The following is a 22,606-nucleotide window of genomic DNA, read 5'->3' as shown; positions in this document are numbered from 1 at the left end:
ACAGTATTTTTTTAGGCACATATTTAACGTTTGTGGATTTTCTTCGATATGTGTCCCTGTGGGTAGCACTAGCTTTCCTTTCCTTCCAGACAAACCATTAAGCCCTTTCAAACATACTTGGAAGTTAACGGGGTTTTTGCCTGGCGTGAGGGAGGGCAGATGTTCCATGCACGCTCCAGAGAAGACAGTGGTGTGCACCAGGGAATCAGTGCAGAAATTTGTATGCTGGGTGTCCCCCCTGCTTCAATTCCATTAATTAGAACTTCAAACTATGAAGTCTGAGTCATTTTAAATTTAATTGGTATGTTGAAATAAAGGCAATTCTGGCAGCAAGAAATGTCAGAGTTCTGTGTGTGGCAGCGTTTGTAAAATGTGACTGTGCTTTGTGTAGGTCCTTTGGTCATTTGGTTTGAAATTTGGGTAGAAGCAGCGGTTCTGAAGCATTAATTTGTTATGTGGAGTGAGTTAATGTGGTATTATGGTGAATGTATTTTAGTCTTTCTGAAATTTAGCACCTCTGTAATGTCAACATTAGAATTAACATGGAGTCAATTGTATTTTGAAAGAATGAAGTCCACTCAGGCTTAGCCAAATTCTCAAAATCATTCTTGCTTTATGTCATCTCCATAGTTTTAAGAATGTTCCTTTTATTTCAGTTAAGAATTTATTTGTGTTTTTGGTTTTCCCGAGTGTTTTTCTCTTTCCCATTTTTAGATCGGGAGGAGTGCGTTTGTGACCTCCTCTTCATCTCTACCCTCCTTCCCCTCCACGCTTTCCTGGTCAAGGGATGAAAGCACCCGAAGGGTTAAGTACCTTCCCAATCGGTCTCTTCCCTAGAGGAGGTGGCAATCTCCCTAGAAGCCCTTACGCCTCTGTCTTCTCCCCTTTCGTGCTGACTAGCCTTCATGCTTGCATGAAGTGGTGCTTCATCACTTTCCATCTCTTCTGCCCGTGCTGCGGACACTCTTCTCTCTCTAACTTCCCAGCAGCTGCAGTCTCCGGCACCTAACAGCACGCACGGGTACCGCAGGTCACACCTTCAACTGCGTAACAGCCTGGGAACAGCCAGGAGCCAAGTCGGTGCTGTTTGGAGAGTGATTTGGCAGCACGCGCTGATACCTCACAAGCCACCGTGTAACTCTTCCTGCTGACTAAAACGCACTGCATGAGGCGTACGAGGCTCCCTGAGTCCCAGCTTGAAGGGCTGCTTTCCTTGGGGGCTGTCAGTTTGCACCACTCCAAATCGGTACTGATGGAGCGTTGATCTTACAGGTGTTCATTGGTTTGTTGGAAGGGAGTTCTTTAAGCGGCCAAACAGCCGTTCCTGTTGCCCGCCCGGACGCTCAGGGTCAGCTCGCCTGCTTGTGCTGACCTTGAGAGACGAAAGACTCAACGGGCACGGGCATTGTTTTTACCAAGACTCCTTTCAGGGCAAGATTAAAGTCACTGAGAGTGTATAAAGGAAGCTTTATAAAGGAAGCCTGTTCCATCAGGCTCTACAAAACTTTGTTCTTAGGGGTTTTGTTAGCTGTAGGAAAAAATCTGCAGTGTTACCAAGAAACATTAAATGCATTCTGTATGTTGGTCCAAAGATGCTGTCTTTGCTGTGGCCTCATACGTGAGCTGTTAGCTACTTGAAGGAGCCTTGTCCTGCTGCTTAAACTTTTGTTTTTAAACACTTCTCTTTTTTTGCAGCAGGATGTTTAAATCTGGTCTTACTCCAATTCGTTTGCTGGAAGTGAGCGTAGAACGCCACCTTGCAAAAGGACACGTTTAGCAAGGGAAATAGTTCAACAGACTAGTCTCTCTGCGACAGCTTCTCTTTAGACTATGTTTTATTTGGGATCCTGGAGCTGATTGCAAGTTACGCCTCAAAAGAAGGGAAAAGCACATTCCCTTTGCAGCTGCAGCATAACGTCCGTTTTTGGCTGCGGAGGGGTGCAGCCGAGGTGCTGGGCCCTGAGCAGGTACAGCTTCACGTGGCGCAGGCTGAGGGATGCTGGGGATGAACAACCCGTAGCTCTCACCTGCTGTTGGACCAGCCCGAGCTGCCGGCTCGCACTGCGTGCAGAAAGTGCCCTCCATCGTCAGAATGATCGGTTACATTTCGAGGTCTCACTCTGACTAAACCTCTTTAAAGCAAATGTCGAGACAAGGTCCTTTGGGCTGTTTTTAGATGTTTATGTCTCATTTCTTACAAAATAATGAGTAGCTTATACTCATTTTGGTGTATCACCTATTCAAGACATAGGCTTTGCTTATTTCTGTGTTAAAACCAGACTTTCTGAGAGTGAACTTGAGAAGAGTATTTGTATGTCTTTCTAAGACTTAACTGATTTTGAAAAGATCTTTCAAGAAAACGTTCTTTCTTTTTGCTCTGCTTTTTCTGCGTGGTTCATATAATGAAATCAGCACCGTCTCGTTCCATTCTTGGGCAAGCATTGCAGAGTCTAATCAAAGTTTACTGTATAATACTACAGTTTTCAAAAAACCCCCGAGTTTGTGGGTTTGGATGTTGAATAGTCATACTCTGGCCTCTTCCTGCTTTGTGAATTCTTGTGTCTGCATTTTATTTTGACTGAAGAGTGTTTGCATGTATCAGTTGAGAAAATACTAGATTTGTAAGGGCTAAATGATAAAACTTCCAAGGGAATATCCTGCGTGGTCAAATGCAAATCTGGGTTTGGCTGCAGCTGGTGTCAGTGTAGTACTAGAAACTTGCAGAGGTTTTTATTGTACACTGGTTCTATACTATATTGCTGATTCCATGATACCCTGTTCTTGTAATTTTTGTCATTTGTATCGTAGGGCTTTGCCACTACGTACTCCTCTGTACGTCTGGGAGAGGGGGCAGGTCAGACCCTACATATAGTAGTTTGGTATCTTCGACATATATGGCACTTTTACAATTGACCTTTACTAGCTATCTTGAGAGGTGAACATTCAAAAAATGCTTGTTTTTTTCCTTTTGTGCAGAGTAACTTTAGAATGGACGGAAAGCATTCGTACTCCAGGTGCTTCAGAGTTAAGAATTGTTGGTTTCAACGTTAGATGAGTGCTTAACAAATGTACTGGATCTTAACCAGTGAAAACCAATTCCTAGCCACATTTTTGGTCTGTCCTTGAGGCAGACGTGTTATTTCCCAAGTGTATGGATCAGGGATGCGAATTGCGGGTGTCCCTTGCAGTCTAACGCTTGAGATTTACCTCATCTTGACTTCAGAGTTTCTGTAAAGCTCCAAGGCTGGTTCTTCGGCGGGGGTTGCGAAGGCCCCTGTTCGGTGAGCAGTGCCTGTGGCTGAGGCTGATCTGCCTGCGGTGACACTGATGTGCTGCACTTGCAAACGGACGAGCTGCAGTAGGCGCTTCTGATGAGCTCTGCGATTTTTAAAGCTAGAGGAGGCCAGATGGGTGATGATCCTGGGGCCTGGCTGAGGGTGGGAGGCTGCCTCGGGGGCTTCAAACTGCAGAGATCGGCCTGACAGCAGGTATCCATAGCATAAACCGCCAGGATGTGCTGCTGGCTGGGCATGAACTATCCCAGGCTGAACCAGGTCGGAGAAGGGAGCTTAGCGCTCTGGTAGTCTGCTTCGAATCTCTTCCTGACAGAGGGGGCTGCAGGGAGAGCGCTCTTGAGCTGTTGTGGTGCAAGCATGCTTAGTTGTGTTAGCAGCCTTCTGAAAGGGAAAAAAAAAAAGGTTGAAAAGGAGTTTATGGAAAAAAAAGTGAGCATCATCCTTGCCCACGATTTGGATGCTTTACTGGGAGGTGCAGAACTGGTCTGTGTGGGAGCAGGAGGTGGTGGGAGTTCTGCTGTCACACCTGGGAGGAAGCGCGTGTGCTGAGGCAGGGAATGGGCGGCGGCACTCCGGTGCCCGGTGTGGACACAGCCTCTGCGTCTCCCCAGGGAACGCCTTGTGAAGGGGAGAGCAGGAAAACACCGGACCTCTGACTCTGGTTATTCCTCTGTTCTTCTGGAGCAGCCCTGGGCCGTGCTCCCACGCTTGGCCCGGCCTTCACTCTGCAGTGGGCCGCCCACACTCAGTCTGGCCTTCTGTGCTTGGTTCAGCCTCCAGCTCTCTTCGGCCTTCCCTCCGCTGTGGGCCTCCCACTCTAGGTTTGATCTCACCTTCCTCGCATGCCTCCCAGTCTAGGTTTGGCCTCCTACTCTGCGGTGGGCCTCCAGTCTGAGATCAGAGTCACAGGCTCAGTTCAGCCTCCGCTCCACTGTATGTCTCCCACTCAGCTGTGGGCCTTCACTCTGGGGTTCCACCAAATCCGCTGGGGATTTGGCCTCCAAGCTACTTTGGGTATCCCACTCTTCGTTCAGCCTCCCAGTTGGATCAGCCTCCCTCTTCGCAGTGCGCCTAAAATCTCGGTCCGGCCTCCACTTCCTTCTGTGTCTCCTGCTCTTGTTTCGCCTTCTGCTTTGGAACTGGCCTCCTGCCCTCCTTTCAACACCCGTCCTTCAGTGGCCCTCTGCTCCTGACGCTTGGGCCTCCCACCCTTGTTTCATCCGATGCCCTGCTGGGGGCCACAACTCTGACTTATTTGGCCCTCCCAACCTTGTATTAGTCTCAAGTGTTCAGTGAGCCTCAACGCTCCCCATTTTAGCCTCCCACCCCTATTTTGCCTTCCAATCTGCAGTGGGCTCCAAGTCCTGTCTGTTCGGCTTCCTGCATGTCCTTTGGTCTTCCACCTGCAGCTTGGCCCCCACTCTGCCGTAGGCCTTCCTCCGTCCCTTCAGTCTCCTGTCTTTATTTTGGCTTTCCCATTGCAACAGTCCTTGACCCTTGTTTTGGTTTCCCATTTTGCAGTGGGCTTTCCATGCCTGGGTCAGATGCCCAGGCTTGATTTTTGGCCTCTGCTCTGTCAGAGGCTGCCTGCTCTGCTGTGGACCTCCCTCACTTGGTTCAGCCTCCCACCTTGTGCTGCGCCTCGATTCTCATTCCGGCCTCCTGGGCTTGGATTGTTTTCCACTCTGTGGTCAGCCTCCAGTCTGCTGTGGGCCTCCTGCTCTTGGGCTGGCCTCTTTCTCCCCCTCTCCAGTGCTCACTTTTCAACCTCCCGCTTCATGGTGGTCCTGCCCTCTCCGTTTGGCCTCTGCTCCTCTCTGGCCCTCCAGCTCTGTGCCCAGGCGGCAGTTTCAGCAGCAGGGGAAGGATGCCATGGCGGGGACGTGCCATGCCGGCAGCGCCCAGGGCCTCGGGTATGAGCTGGCAGCAGGAGCCTGGCACGGGGCAGGGACACACCCCGGGCTCCAGGGTGGCGCAGGGGCTGTTGTGCGAAAGAGCACCCCCACATACGCAGGACGCGGTGCTGGCACAGCTCGGGGCACCCCTTTCCTGCACCACGCTGAAGTACCTCTGTGTTCACTGCAGGCTTCCAAGCTGGAGAAGCAGAGCAGCGTGTCAGAGAGCGACTACGATAACCCCACTGCCCCTCTGGAGCTGGAGGAGACGGGGTAGGTGCTGTGACGCTGCGGTGACGCAGAGCTGACGGCACAGCGCGGAGCTCCGGGATGGGGAGTTGTTCGAGCAGCCGTTTCTGTCCCCCAGGGCCGACCTCTGCTTTGTTCCTTTGCAGGTCAGGCAGGAAGGGCCGGCAGAGGAGCGTCATTTGGCAGGGGGAGGGATCCATCCCTGAAGATGCCGACGCAGCCCCCAGCTCCAGTTTGCCCAGTACGGAAGATGTGATTCGCAAAACCGAGCAGATCACTAAGAATATTCAGGAGCTGCTGCGAGCAGCCCAAGAGAACAAGCATGACAGGTAAGGCGCGGGTGCCGGGAAAGCTCCAGCGTTTGTGAGAAAATGGAAATTCTTTGGGTGTTTTCAGAAGCGCAGGCACCGCCCCCCGTGTTAATGCTGGAGGAGCTGATTTCACACCTACAAACCGTGTAGGTCTGGGGGGTTTCCTGGTGCACTGGACCCAGTGCCACAGGGCGAGCGGTGACGAGGGACGAGCAGCCGTGGTGGGAACACCCGCTGCCGTCCAAAAACCCAGCGCAGCCCCCTGCGAGTGGGCTCTGGCTTCAGCGCTGCCTGCTGCTGCCTGCCCCCTGCCTGTCCGACCCACAGCTGGCACGGGGTGGGGAGCAAAGCGCTCGGAGGTCCTGCTGCAAAACGTGTGGTGTTTTAGATGCAAATCAAAGGTGTTGCAGAGAACTTGGCGTGAGTTTCTCTTGGATCTTCAGACCTGCGTGTCCTTAGGGGAAGGACACCCTGCAGAAGAGGGATAGTAACACCAAGGCTGGTTTCAAGAAGAATGTGCGAAGACAGGGAGAATTTGGCTTTCCTACTGAAATATTAGTGCAGATAACGTACCAGCAAAAGTTATTTTGAACTATTGGGTTTAGACACAGACGTAGCTGGGTACAGGGGGAGCCTGTTTGTCAGCACGTGGGGTAGCACGCAGCTTCAGCTCCCTCGGGGAGCTTCTGGCCCAACTGAACAATTAATTTTCAGGAAGTAAAAGTGATGCTGCCCTTGACTGATCATCAGGTGGTGCTCCTGCACAGCTGCTGTAGAACACTCGGACTAAGAGTTACGTCTTCCCGGGTTTGAACACGTTTTAGGTCCGGGACAGCTTTGGTCTCCCTAAAATCTGAGCTTGCAGACTGGCAGGCCTCCCGCCCCGAGCTCTGTGCCCGTCTCGGTGAGGAGCGCCTGGCCAGCTGTGCCCAGCCCTCCCTTCCTGCCTTGTTGCGAGAAGCGCGCGGCAGCGGGGCCGCTTTTGTTCTGCGTTTCTTCCTTCTTGTACTTGTCTATTTTTAGAAGGGGCAGCGTGGGGCCTCTCCTCACGCGCAATGGCGAGTTCCAGCGGGTTTGTGCTGAGCTCGCTGCCCTTGTCCGTAACCTTTTCCACTGCGATCCCTTGTTGCTTGTCTCTCACAGAGAAGCAACAGCAAGAGAAGCTCTACAGAAGTTTGGGGTGTATGTATATCACAGTAGTTTAATTTTTTTAAATCATCGAAAGAAACAATGCAGCCTACCTAGCTTTTGCTGTTAAATTGATTTTTTTTTTTTTTTTTAAACAACCTGCTGTGTCAGTTTTTTGTTTTCTCTTCTGTACCATGTGTGGAGCGGGGTGTTTGCCAGAGCTTAAAGGAGTGCAGTCTGGCAAAACCCTGAGCTGTGAAGCTGCTGTTTGTCGTTTTCCTGTTCCCTGGCTCTGTCTCAGTGGGCTGAGAACTGCCCAGCCTGGGACTGGCAGGAGATGGAGCGGGCTTGTTCCGCTGCTCTCTTCTTGCAATAGGGGAGCGCTTCCTTAACAAAGAGAGGTACCTGGAGGTGTAATGACACGGCTTCCAAGCCAGTGCTGGGAACGTTGTAGATGAAAATCACGTTCTGCATAGATACTTGGAGAGTAATAAAGTGATGAAAAGAGATCCTCTATTAATGAAACACCTTCTTCCTTTTTTTTCCCCCCTCGGGTTCTTCCATTCCTTTCCCTGTGCTCAACTGGCCGAGCAGACCATTAGAGCGTGGGGGCACGCTCAAGCTCAGACATAGCCTCGGCTGCTTCAGCACGCTGGTTCCCTGGGCTGCGAGAGCTCCCCTGCAGCCTCTGACCATCCAGCAGCCCGGTCCTGCCTCCTGGTACTCTGGCCTCTGTCCCTGCCTCCCAGGCACAGTGTCCTTTCTCTTTCTCTCTGCTGCCTCTTTCCCTGGCGCACCGCCTGCACGGGGGTCGTTGAAGGCTCTGCATGAAATGCTCCGGGTGACGAGGAACCTGCAGGTCGCTGGCGCAGGGTGTCACCACCCCGCGGTGTCACCCGTTCAGTCGACGCTCCCGGCGCTGATTTAACGGGAACAGAATCACAGCCCGGGGTGTTAACTGTCTCTCGCGCAATGGATTCTCCTGTCTCTTCTGTTCGTTGTCCATCGAGGTAAATTAAATTGCGACAATGAACAGCACGACGTGGGGTTGCTGCCTCTGTGCACTGCTGCAAAAGTACGAGTTCCCAACGCGCAGCACTCGCAGCTGACAGCTCAGGCCCTCGGCTGTTGATCCAGCTGCCCTGTCAAGTGAGATCACTTGTATCTTGAGTCAATGGCAAAAGATGTGTGTTTATATAGTGTCTTCCTACCTGACCAAAATACTGTTGTTTAATGCCTAAAATACAAATGAAATTCAAGCGAGATGTTCTTTAAAACAGAACTTCCCAAGTTGTAACCCCAGGTGTTGCTGCCCGTGACAGACATCAGGGTTGGAGGCAGAGGTTGCCACCAGTTTCTGCCAGTGATGGATTCTCTTTTCCAAGTTGTCACTGCTTGAATATCGTCCTGATGTCTTACTGGAATGTGTGTAAACTCAACAAATGCCTCTGCTCATTTCATGAGCTTACAGCGAGTGCTTAGACTATGAAGTAAAGCCGTTCCTCCAAGACACACTAACCTAGAGAACATACTATGAAACGTGTGTCGTTAGTCTTGCTCTCTCATTCAGGTTGTTCTCGGGGCTTTCTCTGCCTTGTTAGTGAAGGGTTTAATCAGCAAACTGGCTTTTTAATGAGGTGTGGTGCTGTTCGGTGTGGCTTGCAGGGAGCAAATTAATTGTTAATAGCAGAATGGGAATTACAGTGAACTCGGAACACTTCTCCACGTTTAGTTCATTTGGAAGAACTCATGTGATTTGAGACATGCAGAAATACTCCTTTTTAAAGCTGTTTTCCTGCATTGCCAAAATGACCCCAGCGTGTTGCTTCTTTCTCAGTGCATTTGCAAGTGACCTGGTTTTGCACCTTCGGTGTGGCAAGATGAGTGCATAAATAATGCCCGGGGCTTAGGGTTGGGTTGGTTTGTTGGGTTTTTTTGCTTGAAAGGGCAATGATCTGCCATAATCTGCAGATGTTAAATATTTTTCTTGACTGCTGTTGCTTTGTGAGTTTGGAGATTCTCTTGCTTAAGATTGAATCATATTGACTAACTCACGCTAAAATTGAGTCTTTGAAGCATGAAAACGAGCCTTTTGAAATTAGGCTTCTGACAGACCGCACTAACCCAGCGCTTCACAGCAGCTTACAGTAAATACTAAGATCTGTTTTGAGCAGACCAATTTTCATTTGGTATATAAATCAGAAGTGAAATCTATGAGGACTAATGGAATCTGCCTCTATTAGCTAACTCAGCAGAATTACCAAATGTTTAGCCTCAAACTCACACACTGTGAAAGAAGTAGTTTGGAGATGCACGTATCTGTAAGCTGCTGTGTGAGAGTTGTGCGTTGTCTGTTTTACTGTGTATAACTAAATCCAAGAAGGCACCTTGGTGTTCTTAAGTTACCTTCATGGGATGTTTTACCTTTCGTGAAACTTACCAAAAAAGCAAGGTATGAATTCTGCGCTGGAAGCGGGGCATACCCCGTTCTCAGGTATCTGACTTCCAGTTGTGAAATGAAAGGGGAAACTGTGCATAGTGCTGCATTTCTGGCTTCAACTGATAACAAACTGATACAGGGCTGGAAATAAATCTCCCTGGAATCAAGGTGTGCCCTCAGCACCCATCTCTGCCACAAACTGAAGCTTCCAGCCGGGCTGCTGACCCAGAGGGGCGCGTGTTTGTTACAGAGATCGCTCCCAGTAGCTGAGAACCGGTGGGTGAAAAGCTCACGGCGGTCAGACTTCAGGTCTTGCTGCCAAGTGTTTTGACCACAGTTTGGGGGGTTTACTCTATTTTGGTAGCTTAGGTACAAAGTGCCATTTTTTTTTTTTTTTAAAGGCTTCTACTTTGTAACTTACACATGGAAAAGAAGAGCTGGGCAATGGCCTTGCTTCAGAGGGGCAGACCTGACAGTGCTGTAAATATCACCACTTGGCTGACAAGCTATTTTAAGAGTTTGGGTGGCCAAAATTCAACTCTGAAACATAAAATCAGTTGAAATACCTTTGGGGTTTTTTAACTTCAGATATTACTGGATATTTTTAGCTGCTTAGATCCTGAGCAGTCTTAAAATTTTCTTTTAGTATTCTGGTTTTATAGTCTCTTACTTATGGAGAGAGAGCTCTTTCAAAACAAACCCACAGAGAGTTCTCTGAAATGGCAGCAAGTTAAATTTACTCAGATCCCACATACAAAGTGTTGTGGTTCTTGTAATCCACTTTTGATCGACAACACTGCAGTGAGGAATAAAAAGTTGCTTTTTTCCCGAAGCACCTCCGTATCACCAGGTTTTGTTTAAACATTTTCAAGCTGCAGAATCCTACTTTGTGACTGACTTAGAGGAGCCAGTTTGCTTGGGCATGGTTTCCTACACCTAACTATAACATGTTGTGTGCATACACCAAACAGAAGAAGCCAAGTGATTTTCTGTGCCATTTGGAGACAAATTCCAGCATTTGAATAGCTGGCCAGGGGCGAGGTTAGGCAACGTGAGCGTACGAACCCCTGTGCACTTCGTATTCGTAGAGACGTGTGTCCAGAACTGCATCCAAACGGAGACCTTTTCTGACAACGCTTGGTCTGACAGGTGTGGGCAGGTACTCCTTCAAACAAAGGGATCGAAGAGCAATGAAAACATAAGAAATAACTTTGTACCATTGGTTAAGTTCTTGCTTTTTCCGAAGTCACAGAATGATGTACGAACTCGGGCTGCAGCGTGCTGGGGAACGCTGGGCAGGCACTAAGTCACCCTATGGCACGTCGCACCAGCTACTTCAGTTGCCCTCAGTGCAGCCTACAAATACTTTCATATATAAATACTCTATACTTTTAGAATATATGCGGGGTCTCTGTCACTCGGTTGTTGTTAGAATAACAGCCACTGACCGAGTTGAAGAGGACAGGCCTCTTTACCTGATGAATAATACATTCCGTCTTTTTGCAGCTATATACCGTGCTCCGAGAGAATACATGTGGCAGTAACGGAAATGGCAGCCTTGTTCCCAAAAGTGAGTACCTTCCAGCATCAAAATGGTTTTGGCCTCGTTCCTCATTAGTAGATTTCCCTGAAAACCAAAAGCTGAAGGTCGGGAGAAGGGACTAGGGGTTTCCATCACAGCTGTGTGTTTATTAGCGTGCCAGTGCGTGAGTCCAGGCTTTTAATTTTACTCTTGAATTTAAACTTGCACACAGTTCCCCCAAACCTGGGGGCTACTTGGGTAGCTTGAGGGGCCGTGGTTAAATAGGAATTCTGTTAGACTTATCGCCCCCAAGTTCCCATTTGAGTGCCGTTGCCTGGGTTTCTTACTTTCGGGTATGTTTAGGTCTGTTACCATCCACCAAAGCCACCTGTTGCTTCACAGCGAGTTTAGGGAGTGAAATCTCTGTGGTTAAGTTTTTGTAAAGTATGATCTAGCTCTGTAAAGCTGCCAGGAAAAGCCTGATGCTGCTGTGCCTGCCTGAACCGATTGTCTCGTACACGCCGTACGCTGGTGTCAGCCAGGACGTGGGCTGGGTGGCAGTAAACGGGCACTAGAAAACTTGTACGAGTGACCTCCTAAATGAGAGCATGAAGCGGCATTCCCTGTGTGCTGCCTGGCAGCGGCGTGAAATGTCCCTGAGATGAGAGGGGAGAAATTCCAGGAACTTGTTTCATCCGCCCCTACCCCGCGTCTCTGCGGCAGCGACGGTTAGAACCGCTCCTGCAGCGCAGAGGGCCCCGGCAGCAGAGGTCCAGTCCTGCAGAACACTCCTGAGCCAAACCGGCTACTGAAAAGCGATCCTAACCCCGTTTTGTTGTTCCGCCCAGTTCAGCTTCTGCTTTCCTTCCCCAGAAACCCAAATCTGAACTGGTAAGGACTTCTTTGCGTCTGCTGACATCTAGTGCCTACAGACTCCAATCCGAGTGCAAAAAAACCCTCCCCGTGGAGACATGCCCCACGACAGACATCCAGCTGGTGACGCAGCAAGTCATCCAGTGCGCCTACGACATCGCCAAGGCTGCGAAACAGCTGGTTACCATCACAACCAAAGAGAACAACAACTGAGTCACGCTGGGCTTTTTAGTCTTGTTTTTTAAGGGTTGGATTTCAAATATCGGTGTGGAACTATCCAAATTTTTATGAGGAAAAACTAAAGGGGGCAAGAAACTTTTTTTTTTTTTTTAAAACTCAGTATTATTTTTGCATGTTTTCTAACAATCTTATGATTAACTTAACCCACTGCCTTATTTTGTGCCTGTGTTGCCAGTTTAGTTACAGATCATAGCACGTTGCAAATAGCTGTGGAGCCAATATCACATACCAGCTTTCTACCAAGCTCTCGCTAGATGTTTCCTTGGGGCCACGTTCTGCTTTTGGATGTCGCAGGCAGACTCCCGCTGAAGCCAGCTGCGCGTGTCAGGGCAGCATCTCCCCTCCTGGAGCCCCGATGCTGCTGACCGAGGAACCGGCAGTGCACCGGGCTCCGCAGGCTCCAGGGCCGTGAGTGCTGAGCAGCGGGGAGGAGGCTGCAGTCCCGGTAACGGGGTACAAGCTGAGCGTTACCTGTTCCCATATCAGCTGTCGTGCAATAATATGTTTTTAGTCTGCTGAAACAATAGTAGTTGTGGGCATCCGAGCTTATTACGTGTAACTATACAAGGTCTTTGTCACTTTATCTGTTTTGGAAGGAATTTGAAACGTAATAGTTACTTCTTTTAGTTGTCACTATGCCATTAATATATATGTTTGATGTTACTTTAGGGCATTAGTGGTTAAAATATTATCCTTTGTTTCTGATTTAATAATTCATCCTTAAGTTTCCTACAGAAGTTTACTGTCATCTTCAAGGCACCATCTTGTTGGTAGCAGCCTGGCTTAGTAACTCAAGATGCAATTGCGCTAAAGATTTCTGCGATCCTTAAAAAAACCAAACAAAAAAGGGAAGTTACAAGAGTGCCAGCACAAAAGCAGCTGTGTCTGCCATAGCATGTCACCTCTGTACCTCAGCATATCCAAATGTGAAGAGACTGCTTCTGGCTAGTAAGTTTTATGCAAATCCTTCAAAATTTTACAGCCTGTCTATGGAGTAACCCCCGCTGGGCTGCCTGTCAGGAAGGTAGATGGGTAACAAACGTAAGCGTGCGTGTCAGGGTTTTTTCAGTCATAACAGTTCACAAAACTTTCCAAAATAATTTCAAAAATGAGAGGATTTGGGGAGTCTTAAATTCCATGGCCGGGGGAATATCACCAATTTTTTCCTCTGCCCATGCCCCACGTGGAAGCGTGTTGTTGTTTTCAAGGAGCCAGTGGCCACTTCGAGCAGTCTTGTAGCCCAGAGCGAGGCTCCGGCACTGCAGCGGCTGTCGCGTGGCAGGGGTTGGTGTGAACATTTAGACAGTTTTCACCAAAACCTTTGAGTCCGAAACGGCTGCCTGCTGTTCCACAAACAGGTCTGCCAAACCCACCGCCTCTTCAAGGCTTTCTGGTGGAAAACTGCCATCTTTAGGTCAACAAACCAGCTCAAGTCCAGCGGTTGGTTCAGATCGTGCTGTGTTTGTGTGTAGATATAAACACCAAGTGCCATAACGCTGCTGGATTCTTGGGTGTCGTGACTGGCTCCCTTTTCAAAGTGGTGGGAAGGAGCGGAGAGAGTAGGTGACAACCCAGTAAACTGATGTTCTTCCTTGTGGGGTTTTTTAATTTCCTTTCTGCACTTCTGAATTCCAGAACTGTCTCTAAACTCATGGGAATGCAGACAGGCTGGGAGTAAAACTGCAAAAGTCATTCATAAAACCTACTTCAGAATTATGCTACTGGCAATTACATACGTTGATAATCTTCTAGGAACTTCTCCTTCGTTCAGCATCATCGCAAGGCAGCGGATGGTATTTTTAAATCTCTCAGGACACCGTTGTATGCTTTTTTTTAACATATCTTACCTGACTCCCACAGCAGGACAACGCTGAGTTATCAGTTGCTTAAACTTGCCTCTGTGCCAAAACAAAGGGACACGCTGGTAACTGCAGGCCCTTGTTCCAGCTGCGCCAGATTTCCTAGAATCACACATTTTGCTTGTTGGAAGGCCCAGCTACAGAAACCTGGCCAGCTGCGGCGGAGTCCCCATCCTGTCACCTGAACGGCACTTCTGGTCACGTCCCCCGTCTCCGCCCAACCGTCCGTTCTGGTTATGGTCTGACCAGGTCATCCCTCCAGCCCCGCGGTGATGGTGATGCAAGTTGGCGACTTTCTGCTGTTCTCGGTAAAACAGAAGCGGGCCGAGCAGGTGCTGGTGTGCGCCGCGGGCTCCCTTCACCCCCGGGCAGAGCGGTTCAAGGCCAACGGTGGAACTACCCGGTAGTCCGTAAGTTCGCCCTCGGATCGTACAGCACCGCGGGGCACATTTGTAATACCCGAAATAACAAAGGTGTGGTTTTCTTTTATGACTAGATCTCCTCATTTTTTTCTTCCCCTGTTGTACACCAACTTGCTCTTTCTTTACAAAATGCTGCATAGGAAAGTAAAAATTTTTTTGCCTTTTTTCCAAAACTTGTATTTATCAGTGTTGTTCTGTCTGTACCATATTTTGACTTAATCTTTTGTTTACAGTATTACTATAAAATGCTAAAACCCTTTCAGTGTGTGAAGTTGTTTGGGGTTATTTGACCGCTGGTTCTGTAAAGAGAAGATGATGGAAAAGGTTTTCTATAGCGAGTAAAGCCCGCGGTGCCGAAATGGCTGTAACCAACAGCCTTATACCCGTCTCTGTAACGGCTCCTCGTGCCTGGTGACAGGATCCCACTGTGCCACACCAGCTGAAGTGTGGGGACTGACTGGAAGCTGCAACTGCTGACAATGATAGCAAGGAATCAAGATGATAATGAACTAAAACCCTCCTGTTGTTGCAGCAGTTTCTCCCGTAAAGAAACCAACGGTTGTTCAGGTTGCAGTTATTTATTATTTATGAAACAGGTGAAAAACGACATTTAAGGAAGTTTTCAGCACCTGCTGAGGAGGAACTCATTTGCAATGTGTTAGGAGTTAACTCCCCAAAGGCAGCTGGGTTCTGGCCCATCCTGCTGCTCCGTGGTGGGAGCCTGACGCTTCAGCAGCGACCGCGGCCCACAGGGGTTTGCGGTTCCCGCTCCCCGGGAGGCGCAGGTTCTGCCATGGTTTAGAGCCAAAGGACCCGTTTATTTATTACTAAAATACATGATCACAACTCCTGAAGGGGGAGCAAGCGAAGCAGTTCAGTCCTCCAAGGAAGCTCACAGCTCCCCAGGCCTGAAGCCAGCAGAAATTTGCTCTTGTGCACCGCTGGGGCACGGCTGAAAATTTCCGGGAATCTACTGCATTGGGTCTCAGCATCATTGCAGGCTGCTCCAAAGCCACCCTTGTTTCAGAGTTCCTTGATTCTTCAACTTTTTCTTTCTGTAGTCTGCAACTGTATTTAGTGCTCGTTCCTCGGAAGCAAAGGGCAAGAATCCTCAGGTCCACGCTGCTTTTGGGTAACTGTGGAGCTGAGGGGTGAGAACAAAGACCATAACTACCTTCTGGGCTCCAGAATTCATCTGCACGCGCGCTCTTGAGCCTGCAAAGGGCTGCTTGGGAGAGTACAGAGTAACCTCTGAGAAAAGGCAGTGGTCACGTTTAAGAGTTGATGCTCTAAGGCAGCAACAGCTCCTCCCAGCTTTCTCGGACTTCAGTAGCTACTGTCTAATAAATGACGGCGAGGTGAGTGACCCCGCAGCCTAGCGCATAGTTCAGTCTGAAAAATACCATCTGCTGGGCCTGTGGCTTAGGGTAGGGTTGCTCCGATGCAGCTTCGCTTTTAGAGCGAGGGAAAGCACGTGAAGATGCAAAGACGCTGAGCTGAGCCGTACCGACTGCCTTAATGCAGCTGACAATGCTGAAAATAATTAATTAGAATAACACTCGAGGCAGCGGCAACGAGTCTGCCTCAAAAATTCTTTAAAAATTGGGACCTAAAGCATCGATTTCAGTGAAAGAAAAGCAAGTTGTAAGAGACAACTCTAGACCTCTCTCAGGAAACAGCACCAGGGAAAGGAACGGGCCCGGCGTTGTGCCCTGGCGCCGCGTGGCAGCTAAGGCGCAGATCAGAAACGAGGAGAATGCTGTTGGCGTGGTGCTGCCGCCCTCCCCGCCGGGCCGACTCGGGGTGGGCCGTACACGCGGCCTTGCCCTCCACGCCGCTACCTACCCTGGGGCGATACCCTTGCTGAGCCATGCGCTCGGCCTCCCGCCGCACCGACTCCTCACAGCGCTGCCGGGCGGATCTCGCCTCCTCTTCCTCCTCCCTCTGGCGCTGCCGCTCCTCCCGTTCCCGTAAGCGGCGTTCGCTCAGCTGGGGACAGAGAAGACGGGGCTGTCGCAGCCCGATGGGACGCAATCGGGCGCCTTCAGTAGGGGGTGCATACCCGAAAGCGAGCTGTACCTGTGCCTCCAGCTCCTGCCTGCGGGCTGCCTTCAGTTCCTCCTGCTGCTCTTTCTCTCGCCTAGTCAGGGCTTTTGCCTCTTCAAGTTCTTTGATCAGCTGCTCTCGGTACTTTATCGACTCTTCTTGGGCTCGTCTGTTTAACTCCATCTTCTCTTGGATCTGGCGCTGTCTGCCTGCAAGGACCTTTGTGAAGGGGGACAATTCAGGGAGAAGATAAGGAAGGGACCAGCCTTAGAACTGGGGAGATCTGGGAGCAGATGGTTAAACAGCTCTCAAAACGTATAGGACAAGCAGAAAAATCCTGCCCCGGGTACTGAGGGCTGTAACCTTCTGGAGGGTGGAGTGTTACAGCTGGAATGCTGGCTTCATCGAACCAAGAGAGACACTGCATCAAAAAAGGTCATCACCTCCTTCATCAGGCGATCTCTGGCCGCCTTCTCTCTTTTCCATTCCTCTTCCCTCTTCTCCCACACTCGTTTAGCTTCTTCTCTAAAGGAGAGAGGAAGAATTCTCTCTCGGGTTACTATTAACCATTAAAAATCCCCTATGTACCCCACGGGCAGAGACAAGCTACCCTGTGCTTCAGAGGAGCACTCAGGTTTCTCTTCACGTTTGCTCCCAGGCCACCAGCATGTCCACCCCACCCGTGCCCATTTCAGAGAACCGCTCTGAGCTCCCTGGAGGACGTAACGTGCCGAAGGAAACGCTGGCCTGCAGCAGGACCTCTTGGATGCACTCCTCTGCCCCGGGCACAGGAGGGCCTCGGGAGGACGCTTGCCTCTTAACAAGGGTATTACTTCACACGGGAGGTGGGTGGTTAAGGGCACTGCTGGAAAAGCTGAAGATTTTGCAAATCTCTCTGCAACAAAACCTTGAACTAAAACTTGAGAGTAGGACGCGCCATCCTCTCACCAGTGAAGACGCTCTCTGCGCTGGGGAGAGCAGAAGGTGAGCCTGAACCTGAGGCAGCTTTTATGTACCAGCTCGGAGATACACAAGGAAACAACAGGCAGGTGTGGGAGTCGCTTAGGCTAAAGCCCTCCAGGTCAGTAATGCAGGATCACTGAAAGCTGGTTAAAAATTACTCGCAGCTAAAAGGTAATTCTCGCTGTCTCTGCGTTACTACCTGAAAGCTGTTGCGTCAGCGCTAACGTAACAGAAATTATGGGCTAGGTCTGGGGCTGAGGTAGCTGAAAAACAGCTGCAGGCTTTGATTCTGTCCTGGCAGAAAAGCTTTGGTCTGTCCGTCCGTTCCACGTTCAAAGCCTGTGTAACCAACATGAATGGAGCTCTGCCAGCCAGGAACATTCAGCTCGTGCAGTCTAGACGATGGGCAGACTCACCTAAAAAGAGTCTGCAGCTCTGCTTCCCTCTGCTTTTCCAACTGGAGCTGTTCCTCAAGGATGTGTTTCATCCAGGCAACGTCTGCAACAGCTTGCTCTCGTCGCGCGGACTGGCGGTGCTGGTCCTCATCTTCTTTCTCGAGGAGGGCTATTAAGATTTGCCTGTCTGCCTCCTTGAGAAAAGCCACAAGATGAACAACTACCCAGCAGGCTTCCAGCCTGTGTGCAGGGCTGCCCTCTACAAGTTACTGGTGACAGCGTCAAGGGTGCGCTCAGAAGACATTCAGTCTGACGCCTTCTCCGTCACCTTTTCCCTTCAGCCCTGTTCACAAGCTGGAAGGGGCTTTTTAACTAATTGTCTCGAGGCATCAGAGGCAGACACAGAAATGAGACACAAAGAACGAGTGTTTTCAGCACACAGTATCTATGATGTATAAATCAAGAGGTATTTTCTCTTACCAGCTCCTCTTGTATCTGCTGGGCTCGTCTCTTTAACTGGGCATTACACTGCTGCCTCAAAAAGCGACTGAAGGAAGAAAAAAAAAAAAAAAAGAAAATATTCAAACTGACTGGCCATCCCTACGTTGTTACACACCAGCACTCAAGGAGGTACGTCTGTGACAAGGTGACTTACAGACAACAGAGGCACCTGCTGCTGCCAACAGGAACAACAGGGAACACACCAGCGTGTCTGCTCGTCAGCTGTTCTGGGCACTTCCATCAACACCCAAACTTTCACCACCCACCGCTGCTGTCTGAAATACCCCCTTGTGCCGCAGGGACTGTCACGGACGTAGGAACAGATTCTACCCAAGCCCTGCCGAAACAAGCCACGCTCGGTCTCATACCCAAGCTCTTTCTTCTTCCAGTGCTCCTCCATTTGTTTCCTTTCTTCTTCCAAGTTCTCCAGCTCCCACTGCTGCTTTAATAAATTCTCTTGTTCTTTTTTCAGCTTTGTTGCCTAAAAGGAAAAAACAACCACCAAGAAAGAGCACATCAGAGAGCTCGGACATCCCAGAGAAAGCCTTTGTACAGGAGTCAGTGCCCCGCTCTGCTCCTCTGCAAGCAGCTGGAATCCTCCTTGCTGTAACTATTCCACATTCATGTCATCCGTGGGGGCTCCTGCTGTGAGGAGCTCCGACTGCCAACGCCTTTGACCTGAACCTGTCACGCTTAGAAGTTTCTACAACCCTGTTTCTCATCTGGTACAGCACAAAAGGGTGCTCACGTTTCAAGAGGAGCGAACAAAAGCTACTGGGATGCAGTTAATATACCGGCATTCAGGGGAGAGGTCTACGTGGCTAACGGCAATCATGTCACAGGCAGCTTCCTTCTAGATTTAATCTAGTGGAAACCTGGGGGGAAGAGGTCAGTCAGCGTTGCTGTATTTCCAAGGGAAATAATAAATTTCCTTCTCAAATGAGGAGAAACTAAAGTTTACCTCCATCTCCTGTAATTTCAGTTCTTCTATTTGTTGAAGCAACGTCTCCGCTTGCTGCTTCTCTTCCAGCCGACGCTGCTCTTCCTCTTGTCTCATTCTCTCCAGCGCTTCCCTTCGTGCAATTTCACATTCGTTTTCATAACGCTTTTTCTCTTCGAGTTTAGTTGCCTCTTGCTTTCCGAGCCAAGAGAAAACACGACATTTACCATTAGGCTAACGCAAAGAAACAGACTCTGGCTCAGGAAATCCACAAATTGAACTCCTATGAGCTGACACGTATTGGGAAAATATGGAACAAAAGGTGCTAAGAAGGCAATAAGGACAAAGCCAAACTGTCTGCTGACCCCTGCCTGAAAACGGCTACCAGTTGTACACGTCCTTTGCAGGACCCTGCACAGGTCTGACGCTACGCACAGGCGGCCTCACAAATACACTCACATTTTCCTACTACACCCTAGACTGGTTTTAGTTGACTCTGAAATCTGTATTTGAAGGCCTTTTTTTGTTCTTTCACATCAACATCACTGCATTCCCCCATCTAGTGTGTGCATATTCCAACACTGAGCTCCTGCAGCTTCGCACTGGCTCTGCCCGGCAGTTCACTGCCAGACGAGCGCCCAGTGCCACACGGAACCCTGCAACGCATCCGTTCAGCGGTCAGCACTGGATTTGCTGGGAGACGGATACTTGTGAGACAGGAATGATGGCTCTTCACCACATCAGCCTCCCTGTTAGCAGCTCCCACCGTTGTGCGGACTCCAGAACTCCCCATCACTACGGGAACGAGCGGGCGACCTCAGTAGTTATTTGATTGTGAGGAAAAAGCGTGTGAGGAAAAAGCACGGCTGACTCCTGTTCCTTCCACAGGTGAGCCACGTCCGTACAGGAGGGCAAGCCGTCTGCCAGTTGGGCACATAGCGTCACGGCTCCACTGCTCAGGCGTTTCAGGAGCCAGCCCTAGTGACCAGTAACACCAGGGCTACCCCAGCATACCTTGGTTTTTTGCGTTAGCTGATCACCCCAAGCCTCCATCACGTGCTTCCTGTGCAGCTCCGACTCCACCTGTAGATGACACAGGCGCCATCAGTGCCAGCGGCTCTCCCATCCCGCAGGATCCCCTGGACTCTCTGGGGCACCGTTAGCCCCAAAGTCCCGCCAGAATCTCCCTCTGCAGAGGTGGGTTTGGGCGTCCTTGGTGCCCACCAGCTCCCAAGCTGAGGGTCAGGGTCACATGCCAGCTCTGGGAAGCACTACAGCAACCCCAAAATCAGAGCTGTGGCAGCGAGAGCATCAGGTCAGCAGGATAAAGCATAAGGAGGCACCACGGACATGGCAGGTACAGCTTTAAAAACCACCTGAGGGATTTACATCATGGGCACTGGCGATCTGCTCTGAGCCAGGACAGACTGCTGACTTGTTTTTGGAGAATTATCAGCTTTGAGGGGACTTGAGCCATTTTACGTCTTTGCCTTTTGCTTATCAGAACTTGGGACAATCGCCGCAATTCAAGATGAGTGACAACAGTAGGTATAGGATGACTTTCGAGTTAAAAACTGGTTCAATGCAAGGCAGCAGGGACTAAAAAGAAAGTAACGTCACCTCCTGGAGCTCAGCGCTGTTTTTCTTCCAGTGCTCGTAGAGCAGCTGCTCAGCGATCTGGAAACACGAGAGTTGGATTATGCCAGGACACGGAATTCGAGATACCAAACCCTCCCACGGCAGCTGTTGGTTAAGGGCGCACCAAATGCTGGAAAACTGCTCGGGGCGCTTCTGTCCAGCCCCCAACTTGCGCATCTAAAGCCCGGGAGCGGCGTCGGGAGAGATGAGGAACCAGCCCCGGGCTGCGAGGTCTCTCCCGGCGCCCTGCAAGGATGGGGCCTCCCCGCCGCTCGCCTCACCTTCCTCCTCCTCTCCTCCCGCCCGGCTCGCAGCTCCTCGCTCCGCTGCCTCATCCCGACGGCCTCCAGCCCGCGGCTCCGCCGCAGCTCCGCCGCCAACGCCTCCCTCTCCTCGCCCAGCAGCCGCCTCAGCCGCTCCCGCCGCTGCTCCAGCCTCGCCGCCGCCTCCTCCTCCTCCCGCCTCACCGCCGCCGCGCTGCCAAAACACCCGGTGTGTCAGCGGGGAGCGTCCGCCGGGGCCCGGCCCGGCCCGGCCCGGCGCGGCCTCCCCTGGGGCCCGGCCCGTACCTGGGCGGGAGGGCGCGGGGCGCGCTCCACCGCGCCTGCTTGGAGCAGCAAATGGCGGCCTGGGCGAAGGAGCGGCTGGCCCGTTCCCACTGCTGCCGGCTGCGCGCCTCCAGCTCCCGCCGCCGCTCGGCGACCCACCGCTCCGGGTCCCGGACCCGGCTCCGCGCCGCCCACCCCAGCGCCATCCTCCTCCGTCGCCAGCGGCCAACGGCCGCTGCCATGGCAACGCTCCCGGCCGCTACGGGCGCCGACGAGGGACACGCCGCGACGCGCTTCGCGGGGGAAGGTTGGCACGGGCGGACGCTCCCCCGCCGGCTCGCACCCACCCACCCGGCTCGGGGCGGGGAAGGGGGACACCGGCTTCTGCCGCCCCTCGGTACCGCCGTGCCCGGTGCGAGCCCGCAGGGCGGCCGGTTGATGGCGCCGTCAGTATTTCAGGTGGGTTAAAGGTTGGCGTTTCTGCCGCCTCCCGAAGCTCGGTCTGTGCCAAACCCCCACCGGGGCGGCCTCTGCCTGTCCTGGACCCCGGGACGGGGGTGTCTGGGCACCGGGTCGGTTACACGCGGCTCCCGGCTGTGGCCTCGTTCCAGCACCTTCCTTGCGGGCCAGAGATCGGTATCGCCCCACGACCGGTTTTTCCAGAACGGCCGGTCAAAACCACCCGATTTGGGGCTGGTGAACCCCCTCCCCAGGGGGATGAGCCCCCTCTCCTGCTGCGGGGGAGCTGAGCTCTTCCTGCCCGGCCGCAGCTCCCGGTCGTGTGTGTGTCCGTCCCCGTCCCCCCCCTCAAGCCCTTCGCAGAGGCATTTAAAATTAATCACTCCCGGTTCCGGTTGCTTTTCCCGGCGCAGGCCAGGCCGCCCCGAGGAGGCCGGGGACGCGCTAACCGACCCATCTGCTCCCTATCAAAAATTTATCTCCCCTAAATAATTAACGACCACCAGCAGCGGGGAACGCGGCACCCGGCCAGGGGAGGCGCGGGGGGGGGGGGAGGGGGTGCGCTCCGATTTCCCCCCGCCGCGGCTGCCAGGGCAGGGGCCCGCCGAGGGACCCGTGCGGCCCTCAGCTGGCCGGGGCCGAACCGCCGTGCCCCCGGGGGGTGAAGCGGGGACAGTCCGGCCCCCGCCGGTGCCCAAAGCGGCCGCCGGCGCGGCCCGAGCTGCGGGACCGGAGCGGAGCCCGGGGCTGAGCGGGGCGCTGAGGGGAGCGAGGCCCCGCCCCTCCAGCACCGCGAGGCCCGCCCCCCCCGCGTCGCGATTGGCGGGAGGGCGAGCGGACGGTGCACGGTCATTGGTGGGAGAGGCGGGGGGCGGGGCGCG

General features: G+C 51.8%; 2 protein-coding genes across 9 annotated transcripts in view; one reads left to right on the top strand and one right to left on the bottom strand.

The window, feature by feature from the left end:
• The window catches only part of GIT2 (GIT ArfGAP 2), a 33,615-nt gene extending 19,123 nt beyond the window's left edge, over positions 1-14,492 (top strand). For 4 of the 8 annotated variants that reach the window (XM_086473930.1, XM_086473932.1, XM_086473928.1 and 1 more), the window contains 4 exons: positions 5,382-5,464; positions 5,587-5,769; positions 10,826-10,889; positions 11,715-14,492. In XM_086473930.1, coding sequence (XP_086330056.1) covers positions 5,382-5,464; positions 5,587-5,769; positions 10,826-10,889; positions 11,715-11,927 — 543 coding nt within the window. In that variant the 3' untranslated portion in view covers positions 11,928-14,492. Of the gene's footprint in view, positions 1-714; positions 805-5,381; positions 5,465-5,586; positions 5,770-7,470; positions 7,600-10,825; positions 10,890-11,714 lie in introns of all 8 variants that reach the window. The other 4 variants (XM_086473929.1, XM_086473927.1, XM_086473926.1 and 1 more) reach the window with 2 other exon arrangements.
• A 1,411-nt stretch (positions 14,493-15,903) lies between these two features.
• On the bottom strand, positions 15,904-21,508 carry TCHP (trichoplein keratin filament binding). The gene is made up of 11 exons (XM_086474016.1): positions 21,288-21,508; positions 21,000-21,195; positions 20,701-20,757; positions 20,095-20,163; positions 19,102-19,275; positions 18,509-18,621; positions 18,120-18,186; positions 17,661-17,833; positions 16,725-16,806; positions 16,315-16,500; positions 15,904-16,224 (listed from the first exon to the last, which is right to left on the bottom strand). Exons 1-11 carry the CDS (start codon positions 21,506-21,508, stop codon positions 15,904-15,906), a joined length of 1,659 nt encoding a protein of 552 aa, XP_086330142.1.
• Between the last annotated feature and the right edge of the window lie 1,098 nt (positions 21,509-22,606).

Source organism: Leptosomus discolor, chromosome 16, assembly GCF_034619465.1.
Source record: "Leptosomus discolor isolate bLepDis1 chromosome 16, bLepDis1.hap2, whole genome shotgun sequence".
NCBI lineage: Eukaryota > Metazoa > Chordata > Aves > Leptosomiformes > Leptosomidae > Leptosomus > Leptosomus discolor.
The sequence above is the reverse complement of the archived record's forward strand: the minus strand, read 5'-3'. Positions and strand labels throughout refer to the sequence as shown.